At 38.2% G+C, this 24,781-nt stretch overlaps 2 protein-coding genes across 5 annotated transcripts in view; both read left to right on the top strand.

Annotated features, from left to right (window-relative positions):
- MINDY3 (MINDY lysine 48 deubiquitinase 3) overlaps positions 1-10,225 on the top strand; it is a 52,668-nt gene extending 42,443 nt beyond the window's left edge. For all 4 annotated transcript variants that reach the window (XM_032694866.1, XM_032694874.1, XM_032694891.1 and 1 more), the window contains exons 13-15: positions 4,841-4,928; positions 8,104-8,175; positions 9,059-10,225. In XM_032694866.1, the coding sequence (XP_032550757.1) occupies positions 4,841-4,928; positions 8,104-8,175; positions 9,059-9,208 (310 nt within the window). In that variant the 3' untranslated portion in view covers positions 9,209-10,225. The remainder of the gene's footprint in view (positions 1-4,840; positions 4,929-8,103; positions 8,176-9,058) is intronic.
- A 4,948-nt stretch (positions 10,226-15,173) lies between these two features.
- Positions 15,174-24,781, top strand: part of ITGA8 (integrin subunit alpha 8) — a 109,614-nt gene continuing 100,006 nt past the window's right edge. Inside the window, exons 1-2 of the mRNA XM_032705373.1 lie at positions 15,174-15,358; positions 15,524-15,648. Coding sequence (XP_032561264.1) covers positions 15,174-15,358; positions 15,524-15,648 — 310 coding nt within the window. The remainder of the gene's footprint in view (positions 15,359-15,523; positions 15,649-24,781) is intronic.

Genomic DNA, 24,781 nt, shown 5'->3' with positions numbered 1-24,781 from the left:
TTTTTGTTCGTAATTCAGATTTTTTCTTCCTATCTTGCATTCTGGGAACAGAATGTTATTTTGAAGTGTTTAAGTCAGCTTTAAATTAAATGGGAGGAATGAAAATTAAGATATCTCTACCTTTGGTAGTGATAACTAGAAGCCAAAAACCCCTCAGACCTATTGCATTAGTATATATTGAGGAGATAGTCATGAATATATTTCTGTATGTTAATGAGGGTGAAACTGTGTGACAGGAGAGCCAAACAATCAAGGTATTCAGAGGCAGATTTGCATTATATTACCTTTGGATCTGTCTACTGAGTTTGTAGCTGAAACTGTTTCAGTTACACTTCTGTTTCCACCACCCTTCAAGACCTTGTGGTGTTTATAATTGTAATTTGTTTCCAGAAATGACACACTGATTCCTAGGATTAGAGTTAAAACTCTCAAATTAAAAAGGTAACTTATTTTGAATCTAATGTGGACAGACAGGACTAACATTAAGTGACAACAGCTATCTTTTGGTGTCAAAACTTACCATGTTTTGCCACTAAATGCTTAACCCAGAAAGATGAGTTACATACTTGAACTTTTTTGCCGCTACAAATGATGCTTCTGCCCTTTTGTAAACAGGTGACCTAGTTTAGTTGGGACTAAACCGGTTGTTCTGCAGAATGGCTGTGGAGACTGCAAGTTTACTTAACACAGCCATCTGAAATGTGATTGATGCCATTTTCTCTCCTTTCAAATGTTAAAGTATAATGAAGTTTACTGAGCTGTTCTCTGGAGGATAGAAGTGAAAATTGAAATAAAGTGATACCATGAAACTAAACCAAAAGGAAGTACAAGACAAAAGGTTCGCATTCATATTATGACAATAAGTGGTGAAATCTGCAGAAGATATTTTTTTAAAGGGAGGGAAAGAAAAAAGGCATCGTTTAATAGGTCTGAAAAGCTTTCTTTTGGCCTTTTTGTTCAGCTGTGTCAATAAATCTTCAGAAAACCTCTTTCCTCATTTAGCATTGTTTCCACTTGGCTGTGTGGCTTTTAGGTTATTTGTGGCATAGACCTGTCCTATTTTATTGTGCATAGTACATCAAATTTAAATTGACATAGGAAGACTCAGTCAGGATATTGATACTTGATATGACTATAGCTATATTGAAAAGCCATGATCAAACCATGAAATATGCAGCCTTGAATCATCTCCTCTCAAATAAATATATTGCCTAATATTACTGTCTTGAGGACCTGCTCTGTTCTGGTCCTAGATGTCCTGTCTATTTAATGCGGAACACAAGTATAAATCACACATTTCAAATTCCATACAGGCTTTTCTGTTTGGTTTTTTTTGGTTTTTTTTGTTGGTTTTTTTTGTTTGTTTTAAAATAAAATTAAAGACCTTGCCTCTAAGTATACTATTTACATTTCTGATAGTCTAATTCAAGGTGTTAAGCTTCTCACAATCTCAGGATGTATATGGTCAGGCCTGCTTAGAGTTTTAGAACTATAGAGGGGAAAACTCTGTAGAGTAGATCTGAATTAGCAGGGTGGATTATTCAATACTGAATGCCATTGCATGGGATTTTAGTAAAATCTTCTAGTCTTTTAGTAAATAATCTGAGAATCCAGCTGTCTCGTTTTGCCTTTTTGTTTCTAAAAATCATTTGATGCTCTTCAGGGCACCGATTTCAGTACGTCTATCAATCTAGGTTTAGCTTGTTTAAAACATTTTACCCTGTCTCTGTATTTGACCAATAGTGGAGGCTTTTGTCCCCACACACTTCCCAGCCAGAAGAGTACAAAGGCCATCGGTATCATCACCCCAACATTCATAACCTGTTCGGTTCAGGTGCCTGAGGAGACTGAGGCACAAACACGCGTGTTTGTAGCTCTGCTGCAATACCAGTAGCACTGAACAGCATCAACGATTTGCTGAATGAAAAAGCTTCAGCTGAAACATATCACAGTCAAAGTTTATTAAATCTTCCCTCCTGCTTACTTGATTGAATTTTGTACACTGACCACACTTAAAAACTTAAAATGGTTCTGTATTTTTAAACAGTTCTTGTATTTCATCAGTGAGTATATAGCTTGCTTTAATTTTATTACATGATTTTAAGTGCATTTTCAAAATGAACTGCCATGGTTCTGTTTACAAACACAAATGTTTTTACAACTCTTACAGCATTTGAAGAATTTGAGCAGGTTTCAAACAGCCACTGAAACATCCAAAATTTTGTACTTTGAGAGCAGTGAGAATGAAGAATAGAAGGATTGAAGTCCAGTATCTTGCAAATCCTCTGTTGCAGTTTCACTTGAGTAGTAAATTTTTTTAAGATATTAAATTAACAGCTTATAGGATATCACGTTCAGTTTATGGATTTTAAAATTCCTCTTCCAAGGACCTTAACAGAACCACTTTAAGATTTGCATAATGTATTCTGCCTGTATTGAGGGAGAAACAAAAATAAGCCAAATCATTTACTACTAGTGCTGTGGTAGGACCAAGAGAGGAAGTTACTTGAAAATGAAGACACATAAGTGGTTGTCTAAAGGATAAAATACTTCCACACAGCAATCAAAAAGACTTTAGAAATTATACCTTCTGCCTGCAGCCCCCAGCAAAAGGCACCTTTTGGCAGTTAGAGACCTAGGTGGTAAAAGAGGGATCTATGAGTAGCTAAGTGTGTCTTCTGAAAGGAAAATGTAGTGCCTACATGGAAAAAATAGGGAAGAATCTGGATTTATGAAATGTTAAATGTAAAATACAAAGTAAAGCAGAGTTAAAAATCTTCTGAAGACTAATCTGCAAAGTTATAAAATAATAAAGTTATAAAAACTAATAGTATTCAAATGAGTCAATCAGAACCAGGAGACTTGCAAGAAGTCTGTAGTTCAGATAGATGATCCCCAGTGTGTAAAAGTATTCAAAATTAGTTAGACAAGTGTAGTGAGTTCTTCATATTCCCCGGGGAAGATGCTAGGGAGCCATTTGCATCCTCATTGGGGAAGATTACAGAGAGGTTTCCACACTTCAACCTTTTTATGGGTAGTCAGAGTAATTAAGATTCTGAAATGTCAAAACACTAAAAAAAAAACCAAAATCCTGAAGAAACATCAGAATGAAATTGCTGAACTATTTTAGGTTACCTACCACTGTGAACTCTGCTGGTACCAAACAGTATTAGAATAAGAAGTGACAAATGGAGAATAGCACTTAGAAAAAGATTAGAAGACCACTCTGGGGAAAATTCACATGTAAATATTTCATGTGTAAACATCGAATAGGAAGTAAGTTTTTTTTGTAGATAAAGAATTAATCTAAGAAAAAAAATAACAATTTTTCATAGTGGAGGGAGATCATTAGAGGAATTTTAAAGGACTTTGTGTTACATCTGTGAAGTTTATTGTGGCACCAGTGAGGATATGACAGTAGGGATTTGTATGATAGTTTGCTGCTGATACAAAAGTGTTCAAGATGTTAAAAAAAAATATATATGAGAGCAGTAGAACTTACTAGAAGGTACAGTAACAGAGAAGTCTCACTACAGTAAATGTAAATTGTTTTATCCCCTGAACAACAGTCTTGATTTTACATATGCATTGTTGGCCTGTGAACTAGATATTACTGGTCAGGAAACAGATCTTAGGTTTAAACTGATTGTGATAGACAGACATATGGAGTAGGATTTCTAGGAATGATGCCATTATATACATACGTGAAGTTTCACTCCATCTTAAAAAAAGAATATTGTAGATGAGTATCAGGAAGGCAACAAGGCTTATTAAACATACAGAGTGCCAAGGACGTACAGTGTACAAGGAAAAACTAGGTTAGGACTGTTTGACCTGGAAAAGATAGACAACCATGATCTACAGCTCAATTTGAATTTTCTGAGTGGAGTTTAATAAGTGCCAGAAGTATATGCGGATTCATAGCCAATTAGGCACAAGCATGGAAAGAAAAATATGTATCTTTGTGTTTTAGATACTGCCTGTCACTGAAGATGTCTTTGAGCAGCAGACTGCTGGAAATGGGGAGGGTAAACTAAGGATGTATGTTTGCCCTGTTGTACTCTTGTCGTAAGCACCCACTGCTGAGCAGTGTCAGAAACAGGACACTGGGCAAGGCGCTCTGTTGGTTTGACCCAGTGAGGACGTTCTTGTGTACGGTACAACTTGTAACTTAGGCAAAAGGCCGGGTAGATGCAAATAGATGTGATCTCATGCCTGTAGAAATATATTGCTTAAATAGAAATATAGAGTTATAATTGGTATTCATTTGTAGGGACCTGGAATTGTGCCATAGTTGTGTAGTAAGGCTTTTGGATTAATATTGTTAGTATTTCCATTGTTTGTTGGTTCTGGCTTCTTTGATATCAAGTATGCGATGTAAATATGAAATGTATCTGGTAAATTTGAATTTATTTCAGTGTTCTTAGAAAATCCTGGAAGTTTTTCAAATCTCTGTTTAAAAACAGGTTGTTTGGCAGTTACAGAGCTGTTTTTGAAAGATGACTGGTTTTTGTATCTTTAAAGAATGCTTACAAGACAGCAAAATGCCTTTTGGGCTGTAAACCTGGTTTTAGATTATATGGGTTTCAAATTATTTTACCAAATATGGCGGTCCTTCAGAATTATCACTTATTTAATTTAAAATAACAGATTACTTTTATTTAAAAATAACCATGTTTTGGCAACTTGCATGCCATTCTGGTAGAGTTGTCACTTACGATTAAAAATAGAATAGTATTGCTATACTTGGCAGTAAGTACTGTGGTAGCACAGCATAACTTAGTCATGCAAGAATAAAAGTGTCTTACTCATACTTTTATATTCAATGTTTTTGTCTTAGTGTAAACCTCATGAAGACCAAATTAGACCCAGAAGGACTGGGCATCATATTGCTGGGTCCCTTTCTGCAAGAATTTTTCCCTGAGCAGGTAATCAATATAGTTTTGTTGCTGAAGAGCACTGTCTATTCTATTTGTCTTTGAGATTTATTAAACACTTTAATCAATATCACAAGAGTTATTTTTAATAAGTATTCCATTCCTTTGACACAACTGACCAGCAAATAACTTCTGTATTACACAACAAATGGTAGACTTCTGTTTTACATAACATGGCCATGATTTTGTCAGCTTTACACTGGAAGGAAACTCCATTATAGTGACAAATTCTAAATTTATCTTCAAGAAATACATAATCATTTTGCATATGGACTTGAACTGGTTTCCTACTCAGAAAGTTCATCTGAGTTTGTTTTTTCTGAGAATAAATGACCTCAGTGTTTGCAATAATCAATATTACAGATGTTGCTAGCAAATGGAAAAAGGTTACAAACATATTTATAACTATTTTTATGTATGTCTCTAATAGTGTGAAGTTGGTGACAGTTTAACAAAAAGTAATGATAGACTTATGTTTAGCATATGTGGAAGTCAGTATCTGCCAGGGTAATCGAAAATTATTTTCAAATTCTGTGTGTTCCATATATTCATTGAGACAGCACCACCACTGAGACACATGTGTTAACTTAGCACTGCTGTCCCAGAGGGTGGGTGAGCAGTGGAACAGGCTCAGGAACTGGGGAAGTGGTTACAGCACCAAGCCTGACAGAGTTCAAGAAGGACAATGTTCTCAGGCACATGATGTGATTCTTGAGGTGTCCTGCACAGTGCCAGGAGTTGGACTCGATGATCCTGATGGGTCCCTTCCAACTCAGCATACTGTGATTCTATTATTCCTCTTCTCCGTTTGCCCTGGATCACATTTTCCTACCCTTACGCTGCCTCCGTCCTGCCACAAGGAGCGTCTTTGTACAGATATGTGGTAAACCAGAAGAGGGATCTGGTTGGAATAAGAGCTCTCTATGCAGGTTTATGGAGGCTTGTTCCATGGCCATGCAAATACTCCTGAGAGAAGTACTTCTTTGGAGGCTTTTGTAGCCTAACGTGTCATTGAAACTATGTGACCTAATTTTTACAACCCAGGAAATGTGAAACTAATATTTTTTAATGCCTGCAGCAAGACTCTTTTTGTTGAAGGTTGTACAGCACTGTTTGGGTGTAGCATTCTGTACTATGAAACAGTCTGGTCATTTCAAAGACACTAGAACTGTGCTGCCAAAGATGGTAGGGACGGAGTATATCATTAAGAGGTTATTTATCATCCAGAGGAAAGAGAAGGAGTTAGTGTTCATTTTCTCTGGACTTTTAGAATTATATCTGCATTGTATATTTGCCAGCTGTTTCTTGTTCCTTTCATTTGTTTATCCAGAAGTGGAAATATATGTACAATTAAATATAGTTTTGTTCTAAAAATTACATTACACTTGCAAATCTGGAAGACTCCACTGCTTAATTTTAGGCCTCAGATGCTTAGAATGAAGTTCAGAAAGCCAAGCACATCCTCCATAATTGTGCCTAAACTGTCTACTAGCTAGAGAGTTGGTGGGGCAACTCTTTACCTGCTGTGTGGTTGAACCTCCAAGTCAATGTCTGTCTGTCAAGTGCTAATTCCCTGCTTTATGTGATTTCCCACCAGTTTTGCCTGTGCTGCTAAACCTTTGCTGGCTCCAGCATAAAATGTGGAAAGTGTTACTACCTTAAGAGTACAGTTTGAACCATCAGGTGTTTCGGACTGGAACCTGCCAGTTCCGTTACTGAATGCTGAGGGCATAGATACAATATCCAGTCCTTGTGTGCTCTGTGGATCAGGTAGCAGTAGCCCTTACCCATATTGACACCTTGTTCAGAATTCTTTCTGAAAGTGAAATTCTACAGAAATGAAGATTAATATCTTTCTTTAAAATACTGTGAGTAAATAGCAGATACCAGTTATAATTGGAATTGTTGTGTTCCCCTTTATACAATATTTGACCATGTAGCTAGTGCTCGGGAGATCCAGATTCAATTCTTTCTTTGTTGAGAATATTCAAACCCTTATTCTTACTCTCCTAGAAAGTACTAAACTCCACCTCAAAAGCAGGAAGGTATCTTAGCTTTCCTTCTCAAAGCTGCTGGCTTAGAAGAAATTTATTCAAAGCTGTTCAGCTATTCCTGAGAGAGCAAGCCTGACTCTTTACTGCTTAGGGCAGTCACCTGAAAAGGGGAATTCCTGGATTCCCCAGTAGCCTTTTTTGGGGGGAAACAATAACTGCACAAAATTCTTAATATCCAGGGGACAGGAAGCGGAAAACAGCATTTCTTTTCCCTCAGGGTGAGCATAACTTCCTCAGGGAAAAGAGTGAGTGTCCTCTTTCCTTCCCAGCAAAACTTAATTTTACTTACCTCTGTGAAGCAACTTCTGTAAGCAGAGTTACCACTTAACCTTCCTTTTACTACCTTCCCACCACTGAATAATGAGTAGCTTTGAGAGACCCATACACTGATAGTTTGTGAATCATTCAAGAATAGAAAAATGAATGAGGGCTTTTTGTAATCTGATGGATGTACTGAAACCTGAGCAGATCTATTCTCATTCCAGCCTTTACCTCCATGTGCTTAAAAAAGGGATAAGCTTTTGTTTGAAACCTGGTCCAGTAGGCATAAAAGAGATTATACTACACCTGGTTTGTGGTTCCTGGTGCAGTTAAATCCAAAGCTTTTCAGTCCTTTTAGGATTAAAGCATTAGGTCAACAACTGCAGTACATTTGCTGTTAGAACTCTGCTGAATGGGTGTCTTCAAAATCAGTTTACTCAAGCAGGCATGGGTGTAAATTACTTTTTTGCTCTCAAATGGAGGGCCAGAGATTGGATCTGGTCATTAGTAAAAAACTTCATCGAAACAGTCATAAATACACCTGAACATGACTACTGCATAAGGTATCTGACATGAAAAATCAGGACAGCTTCTACATGGTCAGTACTGAAATTAAAGTTCAAAGTTGCCCTTGGGGGCATTACCCTTTGGTTTACTGACATCTGTTCTTTTTATTTCTGATGAGAAAGGTGAAATTAACAACCTTTTCAACATTGCCACTGAAAAGAAACTGTACTATTTTACAGTTTCCTTGAGTCTTCCTGCTTGAACGCATCTATCTAGTTGTAAAGAGAGGAGACTTAAGGCACAATGTATATGTCCCATGAAATTAACTGTCTTCTTTCTACTAGGACTCCAGGGTTTCAGAGTCATTCACTGTTTACCATTACAATGGACTGAAGCAATCTAACTACAATGAAAAGGTAAGATTTACAATTAAGCCCTAATAACAGTTGCTGTGCAAAACTGAATATAGTTACAGGCAAAATACTCTAACTTGAAACAGACTTTTTACAAAGCTGTTATTTTGATAATTTTCTTCCAAAGTGATGCATTTGGAATTGGGAACTGCTTTGTACCCTTGATGATGTTTGAGCTAGTATACTTGAGCTAGCATATCACTTGGCCAGAACACATCTCTTAAGCTCTGTGTTTTGAAAAGGGCACTTATCTGTCAGAAGGGGATCTGAACTGTAATGGACAATGGAGGCGTAATATACACAAAGTGCAACTTCTATAAGTAACCCTACATGTAAATTAAGATGTTTGGAATTTTCTATGAAATATTTTAGTAGTCCAGACTTGCATCAAAAATCAGTATTTTTTGGAGCCACTTAGTGAGAGGACAAAAATTACCTATTTCATTTTCAGCTTTCATGAAAGGAGAGGTATATGTGACACACCATGACTGCTTCTATGTTAGTTCCTGAAGTAGAATTGAGGGTAAAAGATTGTGAGGCATTAGTAGATATAAGAAAAAAATTACTTCAAGCAAAAAAGACTCTTTGAGAAAATGTATATACTCAGTCTTTGGAATAGCTTTAGTTAAGTCCTTAAAATTACTCCTGTGAAATCTCCAGCAGTTTCATACCCCAAAATGTAGGCAGAAGCATTCAAAGATTAAGGGTTTTCAATTTCAAACTTCCGTTTCATTAAAAAAAAAATAAATATGTAAAACTTCAGAGATTTGATTTTTTTAGTAAGAAAAAATGTGTATTGTAACAACTCTCTTCCCACCGTGATGAAAAGAGTCACCTTATCTTAGAGTTTCTAACCAGGCTGACGTAATGGGGTTTATTTTGACAGGTCATGTATGTAGAAGGCACAGCAGTTGTTATGGGATTTGAAGAACCAATGCTACAGACCGACGACACTCCTGTGAAACGCTGCTTGCAAACCAAATGGCCATATATAGAACTGCTCTGGACCACAGATCGATCTCCTTCCCTAAACTGATATGTTGCCCATAAAGAACATACTGCTATTGGATCCTCGAATGGGGATGCAGGAGTTGGTATTTGCTTGGAAGTGGTATACTTTGTGTGGAGTTATACACTGGTATCATTGATGAATTGTAAATAATGATTACAAACACTTTTTCAGTGTTAATTGGAATATTTAATTTTTTAATCAGATTTATTTCTATTATAATAGTTTGTCTTTTTTGGCCACTGTAGTACTGTTAATGTGAGTTATCCTAAAAAAAAAAAGCCTTCTTATAAAGTCTTACCATTTGCCATCTCATGAAGATTTGAAAAATTCTGATATTGCAGAATCTGCATATTAGATGTCAGATCTTCAAAACATAAAACATATTCAGCTTTCTCAGAATCATATAGGCATGTTTTATTATTTAATTTATACTAGCTTACATTACAGTACCATAATATGTGGACTAGACTGGCCTTTGCACTGGATATGTTTTAATGAGTTTAAATTTTCTGCAGTTTTTCCTAAAATCTAATTTTACCTAAAGAGCTTGCACAATGTGACATAAATATGATACATTTTTAGGAATAAGTATAATTCTAAATACTCTTTCTTGGCAGTTGTATATTACTGTGGCTTAGTTATTGGGCATGTTAAAAGTGAAGAGAAATTCTGAGAAAAAAATAGATGTATTAATATTTATTTGAATTTGTATAAAAGAAATGTAAAAACAGCTGAAAGAATTTCTTGTTCTATAAACTATTCAAACTTATAATATTGCCAAATACCTCTTAATTTGTCCAGACAGCAGTGTAAGCCAGCGTTACTGTATGTGTTAAGTGCATGAGAACATCTGGTATTACATTATTATATTCCTTTATTTATTATCAACTTCTTAGCCCTAAAATAAAATCTTTTCCTTGAATCATATATTATTTAATGTTTGGTTTAATTGGACTTGTTTGCTGTATCTCTGAGATTATGAAAAGGGACCACAGGTTTAGAAATGTCAGCTTTCAGTGTGAATACATCTCGGGGGGGAGGGAACCCACACCAAAAGGTGATTTCCTAACTTCAGAAATTACCATGACCATTATTTAATGTAAACTGACAGCAGAGTATCTTAACTTTTTTTCAGATTTCTTTTTCTGAAAAAAATAATTCCTTTGCAGATAACAATAATTTGAGAAGATTCCTTACTTCATCATAGGACTTACTTTGAACACAAGTTTCCTGGCTTGTGGTGTGGGCCTGATGTGAAAAGGCTTGTGCAACAGTGGTAGTACTACTCAAATTATGGATAATAAATGAAGATAATCTGCTTGGCAAGTGTGAAACTTTGCTTTTCAGTAAATACTCAACTTGATAGGTATTCCCTTTAAGTGGTTTTGCACATTTAAGATAAATGTCTTTAGGCAGGCTTGTACTGATGCCTTGGAAGGTGAAAATTCACTTTTTTTGCTCTTTCTCCTGAATTCTGTTGTCTGTCTTGGCTTGTGCAAGAGTATCTCACACCATAGTTTGCACTTAATCATAGCTTGATTGTTAGAATAAACATCCTTTTTTTCCTAGTCCACTGTCAGATAAAATTTATGTTCTGTCTCACAGGAAAAAAAATTTAGAAGCCCTGGTGATGTGAGATCTGTGTATAAGCATTACTCTGGATTAAAACTTCTGCTGTACTCCAGAGAAATTTAGCTGATGATGGTGTGGTATAGGACCCCTTTTTCCTGTATCCCTTTTCCTTCATATTGCCTAGTTGTTAGAGGCCTGGCTTCTTATTTTTGGACTACAGTGGCTAACCAGCTAATCTGAGAGCCTCTGCCAAGTGAACCTTTCTGTCCTTTCTTCCCTGATAAACAAGATGGGAGAGCTTCTGCTTTTATGAAAATTCACCTTTTTCCCCTAAGAGTGTGGTTATTTAAACGGCAGACTTATATAATATGTGGGATATTAATGTTTGGTAATTTAGATTTGTTTTCCTAGAAAAATGACCAGAAACCTAAATAATTTTCAGAAGTTGATGTGCTCCAGGTGCTACTTATGTGTATGTGTATATATTGCAGTTTGCAACTGAGGCCTAGTTGATAAGACCAGAGCATTCTATGGGATTAAATACATGCTTTAACTAATCAGAGCAAATTGATTGTGCTAAATGTAAGAAAGCACATGAACTAAATATGCAGTTAAATTACATTTTTATTAATATTCTAGGTGAATGATTTTTTTTTCATATTGCAGAGTGGTTCAATTTTAGAGGAAAGATCAGTATCTTCTGGGAAACAACTGGTGTCCCAGCTGGCAACATGGTACAGTTAGCAGGACGTTGGACAGGTGGTCTGGAACACTGGGTTCTTCCTCCCATGTCTCAAAGCCTTTAGAGGCTTTGTTGTTCAGATACATGTTGGTGGCTCTTTGCTTTAAATTCACTTTCATAATAAAATGATGAGGGGAGAAAAAAGGGTCCTGGGGTCAACTGCTGGCTAAAAGGTAAAAGAAATTATTCCCACTTCAATGTATACTGAGGTTCACAGTCAAGATACTCTAAATAAATTACCTAAATAAATAATGGAAAGACTACTTTCAGTGCATCATATTAGCCCAGATGAGTTATATTTGAAGACTAACAAATACATATTTGCTTTGTTAAAGTCTGAACTGTTCAAGGTAAGCAGCCAAATCCAAATACCCTTGTTATAGTCCACACAAAGAGCCCTTTAAAGCAGGGAATCACTTAAATACTGGCTGGGCATTTTGGTTTCTGGATAGTTTTTATCCTCCAGATAGTTATAATTTCTGCTTATCTGGTCCATCTGTATGCTTTTTTATTCTCTCCTGTGAGTATGAGTTTAGGGCAAAGAAGAGATCTGTTGAAAAAAAATTTTCTATAGTCTATATGCTTTGATTGATAGAAGATGTAGTCTGCTCTCTATAAAATTAGCTTTAATGCTTTTCACATATGAATTACTTTGCAAAGATTTTTAACTTGGGCAGTGTTCACAAAGGTAAGGTTCAAAACAGGAAACTGAACATCTTCTGTTGGCATGTCATCCTGAATTCGGATTCCACAAGCTCCTTCTGTTTGTAGAGCATGGTCACATCCTTGTTTTATCCTCTTGCTTTAAGACAGGATAATAAGTACAAAATACTGTCTTTTTGTAATGGCACCAGCCTACAGAGACAAAACTAGGAAACAAAGAAAAGGTAAGATTTTTTAATGGAATTTGGATACTTCAGCTTCTGTATTGTCATGTTTTGAAAAGATTTAGAAAATTGTCATTAATTTTGATAAGATTCATCTTAAAAGCCCCTATGATGCTTTGAAATACTTGCTCTTCCTCTGCTAGCAGGAACATTCCTAAATAATGGCATAAAAAAACATTAAAGCTCTGATAATAGAGTCTTCTATGAAATATTTATGTTTAAGTTTTGCTTGAGCAAAAATTTTCATAGAAGATTTGACTGATCTGTTTTTAAGATTGGAAAGATCATAATGACATATTAACTTCACCAACTGCACATAATCTAAGCTGTAGAAATCCACACCATGAATCTTACATTTCTCTACCTAAATTATTTGGTCCCACATCTCACTTTCCAGTTATTCTGTAAGATAGATAATGACTTTTGGACTCTTAGCTAAATGGTCATAAAAAAGCTTTCTGTTCTGGCTTCAGGTCTGGTCCTAGAGCCTGTTAAGACTTTTTAGTTTGATATTGAAAGCAATTAATGTATCTTTTAGGGCACAGGTATGCTGAAGTCCAAACTTAGTCTACCAATAACTGGAGCAGTTGCTTACCCTTGAGGTAGTGCAGATCAGCGTCCACTCCAAACATTTCTAAAGTCTGAGGAAACCAAGTTGTGGAATAAAGTTCCAGTGATCAGAACAGGTCCAGGTTATTTAGAGAAACGCTGCAAATCCTTAAAAAAACAAAAAATACTATTCTTTTTATTTCTCTCTTTGATTTAGAATATCCTACACTCATATATCTCTTCTTTCTATGAAGGGGGGGGGGGGGAGGAAAAAAGGGGTAAGGGGTGGGAGACTACTCTATGTTAATATTTTAGAGGTAACAGGATCTTGAAAGAGATTTCCTTCTTTTCATTCTGCTCTGCCCTCCATATGGATTTTAGTACTTTTAGCCACTTGAAGCACTTTTTTCCTCTTTTTAGCTCAAACCAACCGTGTTAGATGGCATATTTTTCTAACTATGTCCCTTTGGCTTAGTGGGAATACTCACCTATTTCCTATTGTGCTCATTACTGAATTTTAACTCTGTTTTGGATATATCTTACAAGATGGCTACAGTACCTGAGTGCCACAGGTCTGGAGTGCAATCCGAGCAGTGCTCCAAGCCCCAGAAACTTCCTTTGTGACACTGAGCCCTGTAACTGACTGTTGTGCTGAAAAATAACAAGGCATTATTATTAGCATAAGGCAACACAACTTTTAAATGTCTTCAATTGCCTTAAAGTTGCATGATTTTTAAGAGTATGTTTTAGTCCTACAAGTGATTGAGGTCCTTCTGAATTTATTACTGGTGCTTAGATCTCTAAGAGATACTTGTTCAATGTAAGAGTGAAATAGCATCAATGGTGGTTTCACTCCAATGGCAAAAGTAAATTTCATATAACTGTAAGGCAAGTAGAATTAAGGAATATTACAAGCCTGTGGGGACAGCTAAGGGTCACACAGTTAATGCTGGAAATAAACACACAGTTCTATTTTTGTGAAAAGGAATGTTAGTCTTATCTGAACAATCTTGCCATAAAGCACTTAAAATAAAACAAACACAGAAGAAACCAGAACCTCACAACAAAACTACTCGCAGCTGCTTTCATAGGTATGGTCTACTGTAACATGTTTATAAATGGGTTCTCTGTCCTTCTGATCTTTCTCTGGTATTGTTTTGGGACACATCTGTGTTTTAAATGATGAAAAACAATTCTTTTTTCCAAGTTGATTACTTGGAAAATAAAATGTTTTCTCCTTTTCTTCCTAGCTTTGAGTTGGCCAGGAAAAATACAAATCATGCTGTTGCCTCAAGATGTGGATGTGACACCCCATTTAGCTTTGTAGGGGACGGGAGCATTTCAGGCAGTCAGGGATTTTTTATATATTCTTAAGCAGTTAAAACTCAATATTGTGGGGCTTGCAGGGGCCGAACAACTCACGACAGGAGTTATACAGCTTCATCGGTTTTAATTACTTTTATGAAGAAATCACAAGAGGAGCTTTCTAAAAGTGCCATTGTACGCCACGTGCAATGTACTAGTATTGGTTATTTCTGCGGCAGAAGAGTCATGACACCTGCTCCTGCACGGCGCCGTGCTAAAGGCTCGCAGCAGTGCAAGGCTTTCCTCCGGCGTGAGGTGCCTCCTTCAGCTTTTGAAAGCTTTACGTAGCCAGGCGGGCACCCACGAAGAAACTTGAGAGGAATGCGTTTTCTAGTGCGTTCAAAACTGTGTGACCGGGTTGACACCTTTCCAGTGGTTAGAAGGGGTTTTTTTTTCATTGCTGTGGTTGGTTGTTTTTTGTTTCATAACAGCCGGGCCGGGCATAAAGTCTGATGAGCGTCTACGGTTTTTTTCAACGCACTCCAGTTTCCCAAAAGGGATTTTCAAGTATCGGGCTCTGATACTTGTTTAAACTCAAGAGTTGAAACTCTTGAAAATGCTAGAGGTCCAGAGAAACTCGACTGGAAACCACCAGCGCTCACTCGGTCGCCTGAGGGCGAAGCCGCTGCCCCGGGTCTGCCGGGTGGGCGCCTGGCGCGGGCCGCCAGGGGGCGCCCGAGCGCGCGTCCCCCGCGGAGGGTGAGCGGGGCCGAGCGGGGCCGAGCCTCCCGCACCGCCCCCGCCCGCGCACCGCGGCAGCCGGACCGCACCGATCCGCTCTGCCCCGCTCAGCTCCGCTCCGCAGTGCTCAGCTCCGCTCCGCACTCCCCAGCTCCGCTCCGCTCCGCTCTGCCAGCGAGGGAGCCAGGCGAGGATGCTGCGCCTCAGCCGCGGGCGGCCCCGCCGCCGACAGCGCTCGCTGCTCCTCTTGTCAGCGCTGCTGTGGGCGCCGGCGCTGGTGGCCTTCAACCTGGACGAGGAGAAGCGGACGGTGTACAGCGGACCGCCGGGCAGCTACTTCGGGTACTCGGTGGACTTCTACATCCCCGACCCCAGCACGTGAGTGCCGCCGCCGGGGGTGGGGGGCTCACGGGCTCGGGGAGCGCTTTGGGAAGGAGCCTTTGGGAAGGCGGTGGGTGAATAGTGGCGTCCCGGCCACTGGGTGACAGCGCCCACCGCCCGCCGGTCCTCATCGCCCCGGTGACCTGCCGGTTTGTTTGGCAGGGTCAGTGTCCTGGTGGGAGCCCCCAAAGCCAACACCACGCAGCCCGACATCGTGGAAGGAGGAGCGGTGTACTACTGCGCCTGGCCCGCCGCCCGCTGCCGGCAAATCCCCTTCGACAACACCAGTAAGTGATAGGCTGGTCCCAGCGCAGCGCTCGCTGTGCCGCGGTCCCTTCGCTTGGGTCACTTTGATCCGAGGATTTGCACTTGGCCGGAGAAATCCCCCTCCTGGGGGTCCGAATGCATGTGCGCTTGCAGAGAAGGGCTTAATGGTCCCCAGGGAAATAACAGGAGTATGACCTCCAGGATCGGCACGTAGTTCATCTTAATAACTGCCCTTTCTTTTTCCTTTTTTTCTTTTTCTTTAATGAAAGGTATTTGTGTCAGATTCCTCCTTTTGAAAATAGTTTTGAGTGTTCAGAAGGCAAAGCCCCAAAACCCACGTCTCACACTTCTCTGAGTCTTGGAAATAACAGGATTTCTAGTCTTTGCTGTTATTTTCAGCAAGGGGCTTTCCGGCTCTTCAGATGGATGAAGGACCTCATGCGGCATGCTTATTTAATTCTTTTCAGAAAGCAGGAATTTTGTTTCAGAACATTGGAAGCTAGACGCAAACCCATTTAGGCACAGTGTGGATAGATGATATCCACTTCCAAAATCCCAAGACAGATGTTTCTTATTTAATTGGAGGGAACACACATTTTAAACAATTCAGGCTGTTTATGTTTTCTGTTGTCTCTTTATAGGTCTTGAAAATAATTTAAACCTAGTGTTTGCAAAGACTTTAAAAGCGATTCCTTTATTTAGACAGACTTTGGTAGTTTGACCATTAAGCGAGAGTTGGTATTCTTTAGGTTATATTTATCTTAATATTTGTGGTTTATTGAAATGGAAACACAATATAACTCTGGTTTTTTTCTGAGAGCACAAGTTAAATAAGAGGAGCTTACTTAAATGTAGCAAGTGAGCAGTGCAGTTCTTTACCCCTCCCAGCTCCAGCCACCCACATCCTATTACTATATTAGTGTCTAGGAACTCTGATCAGGATGACTGTCCAATCACACTGGGAATTCTTCGAAACAAAGTGGTAGTTCCTATATGTGTATATGGTTACTTGGGCATATGAAACTATGTAAAGCATATTGTAATATATAAAAATGTAAATGTGCACAGACAGTATGCATGCATTATTTTTTTTTGTAATATGCCCTGAGTGTACATATTTAAAATAAAACCAGGAAATAGAGAAAATATTCATGTATTTCCATCTATGTTCATGTAACAAAAATGGAATGTTTTATCTATACAAACGAATTGCAGGTTTGAATAGAAAACTTACAGACCAAATGAAAACTGTCGTGTTTTCAAAGGGGCATTTTTTAAAAATGAATGAAAACCTATTGATGAAACATACAAGGACATCTAACTTTCCTGTGGGAAACTCAGGACAACTCTATACTCTTGACAGAGATGACCTTTTGCAGATACTATGTTTTGAATAAAGGCACAAGCAGACTGATAAGTACATCAGTAAGGCTTTGGACTGTATCATACAACTATTCAGCTTGGAATCTCCAAAGTGTGGTTCATTCAGTCTTCCAGAGATGGCTGTTTGTGTCCTCTAGATACAATCCTGACTTGTAGGCAGCTGAAGTTAAGCCAGAAGGAACCCATTGTGTCGATAAAAGTGCATGGTCCTTAGAGAAGGGGCAGCAGCATAGGCAGGTTTAGCAGTGTTGTCATTGGCTCTCTTAATTCCAGTTCTAAGGGCAGTTAAGGTGTCATTTCACACAATTCAGCAATGTCCGGCTGCCTTTATAGACAGGGACCCCAGGAAGGTTTGCATAGCTTGTACCAACCTCTATTCTTCATTGCCAACAACAGAAAGGCCATCTCCAGTAGGCCTTAGATGACAGGTTTTGCTGATGTATGGATGTGTTTTCATATAATTTTTTTTCTCTCCAAAATCCACTATTTACAGGAGCAAATTTCCCTTTTTTCCACTTTCCCCCAAGCAGACATATAGTCCACATGAGCTCTATTCTAGATGAAACTATTTCAAACAGTCTGTGACACACAGTTCCTTTTGAAGCCTTTAACCATTTTATCCCTAGTGTCACTTAGTCCTTAGTAAATGTGGAGAGTGTTTTCAGTTCATGGCCGTTTCTTGTACAGGCATCTTCTACTCACTATGTGTTTCCCCTACAACATCAGTCATAAATGTTGCTATTCCCATTTCATATTTATATTCCATTTTAATATTCATTCTAGTAAACAGAAAAGAGTCAGTCTGGGTTGTCAAAGATCATACAGGAAGTTGGTGATTATACTGGTAACTGACTCGAGATTTTTTTCTTCTTCCTCCTGTTCCTGAACCACAAGATAATTCTTTCTTCCAAAACAGAAACACTCAGAAGTTGTTAGAAGACTGAAAATTCAGCTCTAGCAGCTTTAATTTTAAAGATTAATGCTTCATGCCTCATAGGAGATCTTTAAAAGTCTTTTAAAGCTTTGGGAATGTTTTCTGAAACAAAACAGAAAAACAACAGAGGCTGATACAAGGCTGGAAGATTTCACGTTGATGCATTTTTATACAAAGCTTCCATTTTTAAGTACTTTTTTCTTGCCTCTAAATAATATCAGTTCTTTCAGTTAGATTCACTAAGCACAATAAAAGAAACAAAACTGCTGAATAATTGGAAGCATTCTAAATTAAGTTCAGACATAAAAACTGAGTGGAACTAGAAAGAAAGGGAGAGTATAATGTAACACTTAAAAGACAGTGTGAACCAACAAGTAGATAAAGAATTTGTTAAATCAGTATTTTTCAGCCAAGAGTTCAATGGAGGACTTCTAAAGAATTTGTAAAAGTAAAGCAGATATATACTGTATCCAACATTAGAGGTGTGAAATTGCTTCAGGTAACAGAAACTGAGAAATTTCCACTATAACATAAAAATTCAAAAGACTCAGTCCAAGAGATTGACAACCACTGGCTTAAATTGCATATGAGCATGAGGGCTCATGTCTTCCATTTCTGCAGACTGAATGCACAAATGAAGCTCAAGTATGTTACATTCAATGCAAGTTGTCTTCATACTTCTATTGTCACAAATAAGTGTGCAAGTGGGCATCTAATTGGTAAGAAATGTGTAGCTGTACAGATTATTTCACTTTTTCCACAAGACCAGTAGACCTCATTTCAAGAAATTTCAATTTTTTTTGCATATACTTTGACATTATTTATATTAACACAATATCTCTGTCCTACTAATTGAAAATAGTGAGAACACTGACTAGTAACATGTGATGGTTTAAGTCAAGATTCTGGACGTTTCCAAATATCATGGTGTTACAGATGTGGGGTTGCTTTGTACTAATTTATAGTTATAATGTATTTTACAGATATTGAGGTGTTTATATAATGAAAGGGTAGATATGCCTTGTTATGGAGGTGTAAAGTATAACAAACTAAGAAAGACCAAAATCTTTCTTCACCAATATTTAAGGCTTGTTAAGAGGCAACAGTGAACAAGAACAAGCTCATGAGTCAGGGAAGGGAAAGAAGAAAAAAATTAATGTGTTGGGTTTCTAAAGTATATATTGCCTTAGACAGAGGGGGCATTTTTTCAAGAAGTGATATCAGGGAACCAAGTAAGTAACAGACACCTTTGTGAAAAATTTAGTTGTGCTTAGGTTAATTTTATGATGTTATGTGCTGAGATAGGATGGTCTTTGGTCCTGTAAAGGCTGTTTTGTTGAGGAGTTTTATTTATGTTGTCATTGTTGCTATTATTATTATTACAATAACTAAAGTGTTAGTTTAAAGAACCTTATTCTATATCCTATATGCCATGGAGTCCTGAAGGGAGAACACGAATGCTAAGCCTGAGTGAACCTGACATCCTGACATTGGTGTGAAACAACTGCCATGTCCCAATGTAGATCAGGGATATGGCACTGCAAGGATTGCACCCAGAGTCATTGGCAAGGTAGAGCTAACCTACCTGTCACCACAAAGACTGTCCTAAACTTTTTTTTTCTGGCTCACGTAAGTTTTAAATGACAAAAGAAAAATCCTTATGCTTTGTAAAGCCCTCTTGCTCTTTTTTCTCCTCAGAAACTAAGATCACATGAGGGAGTAGACATTGCATTGAATAACGTATACCCAACAGGAACACACGGTGTTCACCCAATTCACAATGAAAGATATCAAAAAAACTTTAGAAAATGTGTTATTACTTCTGAGTGCCATGTTCTACCTGTCGAACACAGACTGATGAGTCTGGGCACCTTAATACCAGCAATGATATTCAAACCCAAGAGTACTCCTGAAATCATCTCTGTGACCCTGTGCATATGTCAGGAAGCCCAAGCTAATCTGAGTGCTGTGGGTAGCTGCATAACTTGTGTTAATGTGGAAATGCATATGGGCTAAACTACTCTGCTGAGAAGATGGTTTAATTGAAGTTAATAGAGGTGCAGGAGTATCTGCAGCCATTCCAAAAAATCATACCACCTGACTGAAAGTGTTCTACAAGTAGTTGTCCCAAATTGTCACTAATTTCTCAGGTCACAATGAACATATCTCTGTTCTTCATAGTAGCTAATCCAGAGATTTACAAAGCAATGAGATGATTTAATTGCATCAATAATTAGTCCTATTGCTGAAATATAGTTCCTGAAATGCAACAGAAGGGCAGAGGAGGGAAGGAGGATAAAGTTTTGACATGCTGTAGGATTTGAGCCAACCCATCCATAAGCAAGTCATGTAACTGGACATTCCCATATGGGTTTGCCAGTGATATGGCCTCCAGCCAAGAAGGGGCTTTAGCAGGAACTCTGTGTTTCCTGCTATTGATACAGCACTGACTCTGCGGTCCCATGTTTGCAGTTCTTTAAAGCTCCATAAGTCTGTTTACCGGGGTCAAGACTCCGGGAAGAACCTGCCCCTGAGAGCAAATGGGTGCTTTAACCTGCTCCATTGCAGCAGGTAGCTGAGGTAAAGTATAATGGAAGGGCTTTTAGTATCCACTTACTTCGGGAGATACGGATTGAAGGGCAGAGACTCTTCTCCCTTGTTTCCCTATTTTGTAAAGCTGTCTGGCTCTATTGCAGTGTACAGCTGTGGTACTCTTTGAAACTAAATGAGAGGACAGGAAAACAAGCGTTGGCATCATATTAAAGGCTTGTGATCTGTCTTTCCTCTCTTACCTACACAAAGCTAGGTTCTTTTCAGTTTCACCTGTATGAAATGAGGTTTACAATGACTTTTTCTGCTTTAGCATTGAGGTAGAATTACCAAGACTTTGTTTGAGCTGTGTGCTCTTCCAGTCAGCCACCAGGAGAGGTAGCAGGAGAGCAATATGAAGGAAACTTTCTCCCCACTTGATTAACTGGGGAACTTCTGAACCATTCAAAACCTCTTGCAGCCAGAAGCAAACTTAAATAGCCCCTGAAATGCACTATTGCATTTGAAATCTGGTAAAAAGCTACTAGTTCAGATTTCAGAAACTCATTATAATGGTCACTTTTAGTTATAATACGTAACAGAGTGCATCAAGTTCTTATGTTTTAAATTAACTCCCTAAGGCAGAATTTTAGATCCTACTTCCTCTGAGTTTCCAGAACCCGCTGAGGTGTTGTCTTTGGTAACTGTACCAGTTTTAGTAAAATAGGTTATATTTTTCTAAACTGGCTGGAGAAAAATCTGAACAGCCTCTGAAGAGGAGCAGGGGAGGGGGATGTAAATCAGTTCTGCCCAAGCGTGCAGTTGATAAAAAACATGAGCTAATTTGGCCAGCAGTTGAGCTGATTGTAACAGAACCCAGGTACTGTATAAGGAAAAGATGTATTGTGGGACTCAAGAGGTTTAGTTACATGAAAAAATCATTAGCTGAGGAGATGGTAAGATTCTGGGGAAAACTTAGAATCCTGTTATAAAAAAAGAATTTGCATCTCAAGAGAAATTGCTGAGGGAGAACTTTGTTGTATTTTTAAGCGTTGACACTTCTCAGTCCACTCTGCCAGTAAGACCTTATCTGTAGCATCATGGTTCACTTGTAGCATTCCGATTTATAGTAGACTCTCATGAGGTGCTTTTGTAAGTCTCAGCCTTATCTAAAGAAGGGAAAAAAATACTCTTAGCTATGTTAGTTCAAGCCCTGAGATCTTAATTTGGTTTTGATCAGATTTTACTTATGGGAAAAAAAATCCTATTGGGTTTGATGATTCTTTTTTTTTTTATTCATGGAATGAAAGTTCTAATAAAGCTCCCTAGATATGATCTATCAAATTAAAATAGCTCATATGAATAGCAGCTAAGTCGCAGTAAAAACCAGGAATTAAATAGATGTTTGCAGAACCAGATAAATCTAAAAATGGAAGCAACTCTTGTCATCATGCAAGCATTTTGCATATCCTTACTGTCTCTAAACACCATGGAGTCCTTTTTTCCCCTCAGCATCAATTAAAAACAATTGCTTGGCTTGGTTCCCTAGGCCATACATAATGTTTGGCTTTGCATTTGAATTCTGTCCCTCTGGTGAGGGTCTAATATCAATGACCCTGTGAAGGTTACTGAGTTACCTTTGCTTTGTAATGGGTGGTATCATTGAACTCTTTTATTGTAGTGATATGAAAAAAAAAAGGGTTGACATGATTCCCTCTTTTCCCTCACTTCTAGAATATGGGAGCATGTATGCCAGATCAAACCCTTCCCTCTCCCTCTTCCCTTCTATAAACCAGAACCCTTATGATGCTGCAAATCTGATTTCAACGTTAAATGAGGTTATTCAGAGCCTTGTGTAGTCAACGTCTGAAACCCCCCAAGGGTGGAGATACCACGGCCTCCAAGCCAAGTCTTCTACTGATGTCTCAAAACTGTACATAGCATTCCAGGTGTTGACTCTGTTTCAGAGGGATATTCCTTTTCCTTTACCTGTGTAAATTTATATACATGTTTGTTGGTTTTATATGTTTGTATTCCCATTTTATATAAATATGAACAGATTGAGGTGATTATTCACCTCTGCTCTGTATATATATAATTATGTAGAAATATGTGAAACATATATATTTCATTTTATAGTACCTATGTTTTTGTATGTATGAATGTGCATAGGTACGTACACACATATTTCAAAACAGGTATTTGAAAGGGATTTGCCATCCTGGATGTAGGTACAGATTTGAGGGAAGAATATAACTGAGCCTGCTGCAGCTGCCTGATCCATTTGTGTTTATCCAGCACATACAGGCAAATACACATAGAGCAAGTAAAGATAATACTTTTCAAAGTTCCTGAATGGTGAGAACTTGGAAGAGTTGCAGGTTTATTGCATAGACAGATTTGTTGCTTTGATTAGAAACATTGTTTTCCTGTGTTGTTTGATTAAAATATTTTCACAGAATCATTTAGGTTGGAAAAGACCTCTGAAATCCTCAAGTTCAGCCTTTGACCCATCACCACCTTGATTTGCTTTTGCTCATTTGAATATTTTCAAATTATAAAAGATGATGCATTTTTGCTTATTGTATTCAAGATCCGAATGAATCACAATAAGCCACTACCAGTGTTCACAAATACATCTGTTTCTTATGCAGATCTTGATTAGTACAAAAAAAGGAAATATTTGTAAGAATAATGTTTGATTCATGTTTATTAAACTGTTTATAATGTGCTGACTCAGTGACTGAGAGGAGACCAATCCCCAGAGAAAGCATCAAATTTAGTCTAATGTGTGCAAATAATGGATTTGCATTAACACTTGCTCCATGTTCAGGATTTAATTCCTGCAAATGATCCCTGTACTGTTACTCTTACCATGGGTTTGCTTTTTACTGTCTAAAGTCAAATTTTTCTACTTGTCCAGCTACTGCTTTGGCAATGTAAAGGGCCCCTTTTCCCTTTGGTAGCCTTTAGGTACCTCAAGACTAAAAGACTGGGTAAAGAATCATGTTTCACTATCTGCAGAGATGCTTCTGAAGCTAGATTGTGGGGAAGTACCATGTATAGGATTCATGGCTCCTGCAGTAGAAAATAAGGTCCTTAGGGTTGCTGAGATGCAGTTTAAGGATGTCCTTGCACCTAAATTCCTATTTATAAGTCTCTCTGCTCTTTGCATGCTCCTGGTTGTCTCGGCCTTAGTCTGCAATACAGTCTTAGGCAGTACAGTTATGAGTGACTCCAGAGCTGCGTTTCAAGCCAAATTTGCAAATCATCCAGACTGTTGACCATCTGGAACAGATCCTGGCTGGCTCTGAAGCAGTCCAGCTGGTACTCAGGCACTCCCTGGACCACTTTGTGGACAGGCTCAGGCGTTGTGTGCCCAGCCCAGCTGCTGCCTTGTATTCCAGCTATCCTTGCATTAGTGTCACATATCGTGATACAAGATAGCTTGGACTCCTTCCTAAATGGGGCCAGGCTTTCTCTTCCAGAAGAGAAGATGACATTTGAACACAATCTGAATTCAAGCCAACTTTTTGCTGTTCACAGAAATATAGCTTAGTCTGTGGGTAAGGTACAGTATAGATATATCCTATAGGCCTCAGATCCCCATAAATAGCACAAGGAAAGATATTTCTCCATCATATAAAGGTGTTGTCAGGATACAGACCTGCTACTTTTTGAAATGCCTAGGTAACACTGTTTTGAGGAATGCACCAAAGAGATTTTTTTATTTTTGTAGTTGGAGTGGGATTTATATGGGTAAATGGATAGTTTTTATCTGAGTCTAATCTAAGCTGGTCATCCACGGTTATCTACAGTTGGTTATAAAAAAAAAAAAAGTACTTTTAGGCCATGATTCTTCTGACCTGCTCAGGTATTGGCTTTAGGAGAAGAACTAGCCTAGATCATGTCCTGAGATGCAAGTGGATGGCTAGCTCAGAAATGGACAATTATAGTACAGCACAGTAATGACAGCCCATGTGTATTCAGACAAGTTAGTTGTGTATATAGCTTCATTTTGATAAAATTATAGGGAAAGCAGTAAATGGTTTACAGAAATCTGAAATACTGGCTGGTTTTAACATACAAAAGACTGAACTGAATTTTAAGGCACAACCTTAGAAACTGAGAATATGAATCCATAGCTCCAGCAAGGATGCCAAACAAAGGTGATTAGAAAATTTCTATCAGAAGGGATTATCTAGGGAAAAAACTATTTATTAATTTGTTTGTCTATGATATTTTGCATAATTTTATAATGAAAATCCCATGCCACATGACAAAAGATTCCTACTACACCATAGGCC

The sequence above is a fragment of the Chiroxiphia lanceolata genome, chromosome 1 (genome assembly GCF_009829145.1).
Source record: "Chiroxiphia lanceolata isolate bChiLan1 chromosome 1, bChiLan1.pri, whole genome shotgun sequence".
NCBI classification, from domain to species: domain Eukaryota; kingdom Metazoa; phylum Chordata; class Aves; order Passeriformes; family Pipridae; genus Chiroxiphia; species Chiroxiphia lanceolata.
The sequence above is the reverse complement of the archived record's forward strand: the minus strand, read 5'-3'. Positions and strand labels throughout refer to the sequence as shown.